The 7,959-nt window shown below is 52.6% G+C and overlaps 2 protein-coding genes across 3 annotated transcripts in view; one reads left to right on the forward strand and one right to left on the reverse strand.

The window, feature by feature from the left end:
* ANAPC15 (anaphase promoting complex subunit 15) overlaps positions 1-7,308 on the reverse strand; it is an 88,068-nt gene extending 80,760 nt beyond the window's left edge. The window contains exons 1-2 of one of the 2 annotated variants that reach the window (XM_070425548.1): positions 7,033-7,308; positions 6,782-6,918 (exon numbers count right to left, since the gene is read on the reverse strand). The gene's annotated coding sequence lies outside the window, so the exon portion shown is untranslated. The remainder of the gene's footprint in view (positions 1-6,781; positions 6,919-7,032) is intronic. The other variant, XM_070425549.1, reaches the window with a different exon arrangement.
* Positions 208-5,589, forward strand: FOLR2 (folate receptor beta). Its single transcript, XM_070425538.1, has 5 exons — positions 208-322; positions 1,704-1,868; positions 4,534-4,722; positions 4,847-4,982; positions 5,111-5,589. Exons 2-5 carry the CDS (start codon positions 1,716-1,718, stop codon positions 5,395-5,397), a joined length of 765 nt encoding a protein of 254 aa, XP_070281639.1. The 5' UTR covers positions 208-322; positions 1,704-1,715; the 3' UTR covers positions 5,398-5,589.
* Positions 7,309-7,959: the final 651 nt, after the last annotated feature.

Consider the following 7,959-nt stretch of genomic DNA (forward strand, 5'->3'; position numbering starts at 1 on the left):
TTATCTATATTGTCATGAATGTTGAATGTGTGGATCCTGGAATGAGTAAATTAACAAATAAAGAGGTGAAATCATAAAATTAGCTAACTTGACAGACTAAGGAAGCCTGGAATACAGAAGGGTCTGGAAAGGAAGGAAGGAGCTGAAAGCAGAAATTGCTAACCGCAGGGTACATTCTGCGTAAGCACATTCAGAGCTCTACAGTCATCCTGCCCTGAGGACAGAGACCACTGGGGAGTCCAAGGTCCTGGAGCTGTTGCAGCCCTGAGAGAGGCCAGTCCAGACACAGCTGTGTGTGCTCCCAGCAGCAGAGGAGACTCAGGCAAGATGCCCTCAGGAGGGAAGGATGACAGGGCACTGGGGGACTGGGTGGGTGTGTGGGTAGGGGAGGGGCACATCTTTCTTTAGAAAGATCACCCTGGCTCCTGTGGGAAAGATGACTTGAAGGGGAAGAAATTGGAGTGAACTGACCCCAAACACAGAGCCAGGGGAAGTGAATTCTGGAAAGGTTTTTGGAGGGACCCTTGCCAGGGCTTGGTGATCAACTGCGTGAGGGAATGGTGAGGGAGAGGAATGGGTCTTCACTATTAACTCTTAGTACTTCAGCGACTAAGCCCAAAGAAACAGATCTGTAATGGGTGGGGTGGGTGGGGGGCAGTCATGGACAACAAGGGGCTGTCACTTTTTCCAGGGGCCGCCCATGCCACTCAGTGCCTGTCGGGTAGGCTCCTTTAACACGGGAGACTTTTATGTTGTCCTTCTGGTCAGTCCAAGGGTCTCTGCATTTATTTTCTGAGGAGTCAGGTGGCGATCTGGGGCATTAGTCCAGCTCTCAGAGAGCTGAGGGGCCAGAGTCCCGATGGGGTGGCGGGAGGAAAGGCTTTCAGGAAATGGGGAAGGAAGAAATCTGAGGGAGCAAAGCTGTTTGAAAGCCACCACTCTTGCCCTGGCTGGTGTGGCTCATTTGGTTGGGCATCATCCCATGCACCAAGAGGTTGCTGCATGATTCTGGTCAGGGCACACGCCCGGGTTGTGGGATCGATCCCCAGTAGGGGTTGTGCAGGAGGCAGCCAATTGATGTTTCTCTCTCTCCCTCCCCCTTCCTCTTTCTAACAATCAATAAAAACTTTTCTTTTTTAAAGATAAAAAAACACCACTTTCACTTCTGTATCATTAAACCAAACACAGTCCTGTTTGTATTACATCCCTTGATCCTCAGGCTGATGTGGAGAACTCAGCAGAGCTGGGCCACTGCCTTCCCCAGGCAAACAGGGTTCCTAAGCTGCCATGGGAACCCAGGTGATCCAGGGTCTAATGGCAGGGGACTTGCTGAACACAGCATAAGGGTGCTGTAGGTCCCTGGCTCTTTCCAGGAAGTAGGGACCTAAACCATTTAATTACTTTTTTTAAAAGGTAAAATCCAGAGAGAATGAGTGGGTTCAAGCATTCTTCTCCAACTTGGGTGCTGTCCCTGAGGAGCCACCTACTAAACCCAGATCTCCCTCTGAACCCTCCACGAATGGGGTGAGGGGCACCCATCTATCTCAGTGTCAGGCAGCCCCAGGACCCAGCACTGAAGGAACAGGGTCTGGCCCCATTCTTCACTGTGCAGATGGGGAGACTGAGGAGGGGGTGAAGGGAGCGCCCGGCATGGGCTCTCTCCCCTCAGGCCTCGCTCTCCCTAACCACAGCCTCCTCTGCAGGGACAGAAAGACATGGCCTGGAAACTGATGCCACCTCTGCTGCTGCTGGCCTGGTTTTCAGCCTCCGTGTGCAGTGCCAGAGACAGGACAGACCTGCTCAACGTCTGCATGGACGCCAAACACCACAAGACAAAGCCAGGCCCTGAGGACAAGCTGCATGGCCAGGTATGGCTGCAGTGTGGCTGTGGTTGGGGAGGGGACTGGTTCTGACAGGGAAGAGGACCTTAGGGTGGTACGGGAAGGGTTGAGGGGCCAGACACCCCATGTTCTGATTACTGCTGAGAAGGTAAAGGTTCGGGGAGTGGTTTAGGAGATTTTCGGGGTGGCCTCTTCAGAACAGGATACCATGTCAGCAATCACATGCAATGATCATTTACTGAATACCTACCTACCAGGTGTCATGTTGCTTTCTGTCATGATCTCATTTTTGCGGTGGTCCTCCGAGGTAGGCAGATGACATTTTCCTCATGACACAAATGTGGAAACTGAGGCCCAGAGGAGCCTATGGACACACAGAGGACCTGGACATGACTAGCCCTCGTGGTAGGGTAGGACTGGGGAGGATGGTTTTCCTACTCTATGTGCCAGTCCCATGGAGTGCTAGGGGCAAAGGAGAAGGCCTCTTATGACTGCGACCCGGGGCAGAGGTGTAGTACCTTCACACATTCTATAAAAATTATGCCACTTGGTTGCACCCTATGTTTCCAAAGTTCCTTTTTAGGAAAAATATTGTTTAGACTCTCTTTTCTATCCTGGAATGAAGTTCAAAGCTATTAGAATCTATTAATTTAAAAATATCAACATAATTACCTATAATGCAAAGGAGAAGCAAAAAGAAAGCAATTCATAAAAAAAAACAAACCCCAACTACATTTCATATGTCAATTCTCTGGTATGGCTACATTAGAAATCCTTGTGAAACAGCACATGAATGGGGCAGCCTCAAATGAAGATTTATACAAATGTACTCTATTGGCAACTTAAATGCTATATGATACCCTAAGCCAGCAGTTCTCAACCTGTGGGTCGCGAACAATGAAAATACATCCTGCATATCAGATATTTACATTACAATTCATAACAGTAGCAACATTACAGCTAGGAAGTAGCAACGAAAATAATTTTATGGTTGGGGGTCACCACAACATGAGGAACTGTATTAAAGGGTCGCGGCATTAGGAAGGTTGAGAACCACTACAAGCAGTGTTGCCATTGAGGAGACAATTTTCTACAATAGTGATTAACTCTAGTAATATAAAACATATAGTACAGCCTTCCATCTCATGGTTTGTGTTGTCCTGGAAAATTGGGTAAACTAAGGTGTGTTCACATGAAAGATGTAATTCAGTTTAGATCAGGAAGTCATAAATACGTTTTTCACGTTATTAAGCAAATGTTTCTGTGAGTCTGATACTGTCCTATCCATGGAGGGGCGGGGGGGGACACAAATCTTAATACTTGCTGAGAATATGGTCATTCAACAATAGATTACTGTATTGCTCACTTTCTTTCCTCCTTTTTTTAAAAAAAAATTATTGATGTTAGAGAGAGAAAGGGAGAGACACAGTAAGTGAAAGAGAGAGAAACATTTATTTTTTTCACTTACATATGCATTAATTGGTTGATTCTTATATGTGCCCTGACTGGGTTCAAACCCACAACCTTGGCATATCAGGGTGATGCTCTAACCAACTGAGCTACCTGGTCAGGGCTCTTTCCTTCTTTACTGAAAGTGTCACCTTGCAATGAGGCTTTTCAAACCACCTTACTAGTATTTTAAATGTCAACAATCACCCCATTCTCCACATACTCATTCCCTGCTGTAAACGTCCCTATATAATTGATCATATCCTTCCATATCACATTTTTCCCTTTTAGTGTCTTACTGTCTGTCTCCCCTAACCAGAATGTAAGATCCATGAACACATATTTCTCTCTGTTTTCTTGTGTGCTGTACTCTGTCTACAACAGTGGATGGTATAGAATAGCTACTCAGTAATAACTTTTTAATGAATAAATTTAAGAACTTTTTATAAAGTGTTAAGGCCTTTATAAATGACTAGAGGCCCAGTGCATGAAATTTGTGCATGGGGCGGGGGGGGGGGGGGTTGTCCCTCAGCCCAGCCTGCACCCTCTTCAATCTGGGACCCTTCGGGGGATGTCCGACTGCCGGTTTAGCCTGATCCCTGTGGGACATCCCTCTCATAATCCAGGACTGCTGGCTCCCAACCGCTCGCTTGCCTGCCAGCCTGATTGCCCCTAACCGCTTCTGCCTACCAGCCTGATCACCCCCTAACCACTGACCCTGCCAGCCTGATCAACACCTAACTGCTCCCTTGCCAGGCTGACTGCCCCCAACTGCCCTCCCCTGCTGGCCTGGTCGCCCCCAACTGCCCTCCCCTGACAGCCTGGTCACCCCTAACTGCCCTCCCCTGCCGGCCGGGTAGCCCCCAACTACCCTCCCTCCCCTGCTGGCCTGATCCCCTACAACTTCCCTCCCCTGCCAGCCATCTTGTGACCACATGGGGGCAGCCATCTTGTGCGAGGGCATGATGGTAAATTTGCATATCACCTCTTTATTGTATAGGATAATTTTTTTGTCCTCCCAAGACAGAGTTTTTCCCAGGCTCCCACAACCCCCTAATCACACTGTTGCAATTGAGTGTCCTCCAAGATAAGAGTTCCTGAAGGCCAAGAACAGAGAGGTCCTCACAGTGAGCGTTTCTAGAACAACCTACCTGGGGCTGGAGAGCAAGAACCAAATGGGGAGAGGCTGGAGGTGGCAGACGTTGGCAGCAGAGGGGACTTAGTGCTGTGTCCTCCCCCCCAGTGCACTCCCTGGAGGAAGAATGCTTGCTGCTCTGTCAGCACCAGCCAGGAGCTGCACAAGGACACCTCCCTCCTGTATAACTTCAACTGGGACCACTGTGGCAAGATGGAGCCCGCCTGCAAGCGCCACTTCATCCAGGACACCTGTCTCTATGAGTGCTCCCCCAACCTGGGGCCCTGGATCCAGCAGGTACAGGGGTGTCCTCACCTCACCCCACCCCACTCCACCCCAGCAGGCTGCCCTCCAGCTCAGTCAAAGCTGTGGCTGCCAACAGGCCTGGCTGAGGAACCTTCTCATTTTACCTCCCACCCAGGTGAACGACAGCTGGCGCAGAGAGCGTTTCCGGAACGTGCCCCTGTGCAAAGAGGACTGTGAGAGCTGGTGGGAAGACTGCCGCACCTCCTACACCTGCAAGAGTGACTGGCACAAGGGCTGGAACTGGACCTCAGGTGAGGGCTGGGTGCGTGGGGAGATGGAGGTGGGGTTTGGGCAAAGGCGGTTTGAGGACTGGGATTGCCTGAACATCTCTCAGGTAAGCAGGGCTGGATGTCCGTGTCTATCCTCTCTCCCCCTGCAGGATCTAACAAGTGTCCAGCTCAGGCCGTCTGTCGCACATTTGAGTCCTACTTCCCCACTCCTGCTGCCCTGTGTGAGGGCCTCTGGAGTCACTCCTACCAGGTCAGCCAATACAGCCGAGGGAGTGGCCGCTGCATCCAGATGTGGTTTGAGCCGGCCCAGGGCAACCCCAATGAAGAGGTGGCGAGGTTCTATGCCTTGGCCATGACTTCTAGGGCCATGCTCCATGGGATTGGGCCTCTCCTGCTCAGCCTGGCTCTGATGCTGCAACTCTGGCTCCTTGACTGAGTCCAGCTCTTCCCAGAGGTCCCCTCTGTCTGTCCCCAGCTTTGAGGCACAAGGATCAGTTTTGGCTCAGCACAGGTCCATAAATGAAGCCCTAAGCTTGCCTCCATGCATTACCCATCTCTCTGTCAACCAGTTCCTCATGTGGGGCTTGGGGTTCCTCTGACAGCCAGTTCTAATAAACAGACAGACATATTTGTGTCTGATGAATTATTTTGGTTATGAGTTTATGGGTGCATAGTGGAGAGATTCCATAGTTTTGGGATTCCTGCATATGCAGGCCTGGCGCATGAAATTTGTGCACTGGGGGTGGTCCTCAGCCTGGCCTGTGCCCTCTCGCAGTCCAGGAGCCCTTGGGGGATGTCTGACTGCTATGGAAGCAGCAGGAAAGGCTCCTGCCACTGCCACTGGGCTCCCCAGACTTTAGCCCAGCTCCGGGCTTCTGGCTAAGCAGCGCTCCCTCTGCAGGAGCACACTGACCACCAGGAGGCAGCTCCTTCATTGAACGTCTGCCCCCTGGTGGTCAGTGTGCATCATAGCAACCAGTTGTTCCACCATTCAGTTGATTTGCATATTAGCCTTTTATTATATAGGATCAATATATATAGATTTCAGAGAGGAAGGGAGAGGTAGAGAGAGAGAAACATTTTTGAGAACCATTAATCAGCTGCCTCCTGCACGCCCCCTACTGGGGATTGAGCTGGCAACCTGGTCATGTGCCCTTGACTAGAATCGAACCTGGGATCCTTCTGTCCAGAGGCCAACGCTCTATCCACTGAGCCAAACCAGCTAGGGCAGTTTTTGGATTCCTTCAGATTAGAGAAATGAAACCTGGGTTTCAACATCAGCTCACCTACTCACTATGTGCAAGGAAGCAGTTGCTTGACTGCTCTCAATCTTTTTCCTCATTAAAATGGGGCTAATAATCCTTCCTTCCCTCAGGGTTGTGAAATATAAAGGAGCTGTTGCCTAGAAAGTCTGTGAGCCCAGTGTCTGCACATTAATAGTTCTCAGGGATCCTGTTGCTTTTGTAGCCCCAAGTAAGAGTCAGGTCCAGGACTTCATTATTTATATTGGTCTGTAAGTATCCCCTTTCACCCAGGCCTTGTCTGTCTGCCTCTGTGCTCAGGTCTGCAATGAGAAAGCTAGGGATGGGGGTCCAGAGTTGAAAAAAATAATTCACAACTGATGTGGACTAACGGGGCAGAGTTGGGGCTTGGGACCCTCACAGTAGGAAGAGAGTGTAGGAGGAGGGCAATCGGGGAGGTTCCTGGGGAGCAAATACTCAAGTGCCTTGAACTGGTTCCGTCAGGCTATGTTCTGGAGGTGTGGCTGGAAGAGGGATGGGAACTCTTACCTTTGTCCCCACCTGGCAATGGATGCCTACCTGGTTGGTGGTGGTTCTGTCTTTGTACAGTCCCCAGGAACTGGGCCTCGGTTGCTTTCTGGGGCTCTCATTTCCCCCTTCCTCCCGAGTCTCCGAACTCAGACTGCAGTTATGCCTAGAGAGGCACCAATACCTGTCTGACACCATCAGGCAGGCGGGTGATCAGGCTAGATAGAACCAGAATGAGGCCCTAGTACTCCCAGTCCAGGTCTCTCCCGGCCGCCCTGGCTGCCCCCTCCCGGCAGACTCACCTTCCCTCACACCCAGAGGAGACTGACTCGGTGAGAGAAGTCGGGCACAGACTGGCGGACGAGTTAGTGGGTCCCAGTAGGGGCCTGGCGGCACTGCTGGGTTCGTGGGAGGGTCTCTCAGTGACTATTTACCAAGTTGGGGAGGTCCCACCGAGCCCCCTCCGCGTCCCAGGCTCTGCTCCAGCGGGAGTAAGTCAACGCGTATTTGAAATACGGTAGAGTAAGGAGCTGGTCGGGACTCAGACACTCCACTCGGCAAAATGAAAGTTCTCTCCCAGGTTAAAGGGGCACCTGCGGCAGCCGTCCCGGAGTTGGCAGCGGCGGGAGCCCGGCTGCAGGCCTGCGCCTTTAAGGAGCCAGGGGGCGGAGGGGCGGGGCAGGAAGCGGACTCCCCGCCGGCGCCACGGGCTAGGTCTTTTTTGGGATGGGGCGGGCAGCCGGGCGACGGGCCCCGCCCCGCTTCCGACCTCCAGGTGTCTGGCCCTCACCCAGGCGGGAGGGGAGGAGAGGGGAGAGAAGGGGGCCGGGGGTGTCGGATCAGCCCGGGTTTGGGGGGCTCCCCACTCGGCATCCCGCCCACAAAGGCTCAAGTTTGTTGACTTGGAGAGAGTGGCCGGGGCGGGGGCGGGTGCTAAGAATACTCGTCCGCTCGGCCGCCGCGCTGTGCAGTTTACACAGCTGTCACCCCCGGGTCTCCTTCCTTAACCATAAACACAGCCGCCGTGTGGGAGCGCCTCCCGGGTGCCAGGCCCCGTGCCCAGGCCTTTACGAGCGCAGCCCCATGGAGTCCGCCCTCATCACCTCGTCCCCACCTTACAGGGCGGGAAGGCTCGGCTCCGCTCGGCGTGGGGCCGAGACTCGCCCCACGTCCCTAGGCGGGTCGGCGGGCCGGCGGCTCCGGGATCCAGACGCGGGGCCGGGGAGGCG

Source organism: Myotis yumanensis, unplaced genomic scaffold (assembly GCF_028538775.1).
Source record: "Myotis yumanensis isolate MYYU_CA2020_CCGP unplaced genomic scaffold, mMyoYum1.0.hap1 SCAF_10, whole genome shotgun sequence".
Classification (NCBI taxonomy): Eukaryota; Metazoa; Chordata; class Mammalia; order Chiroptera; family Vespertilionidae; genus Myotis; species Myotis yumanensis.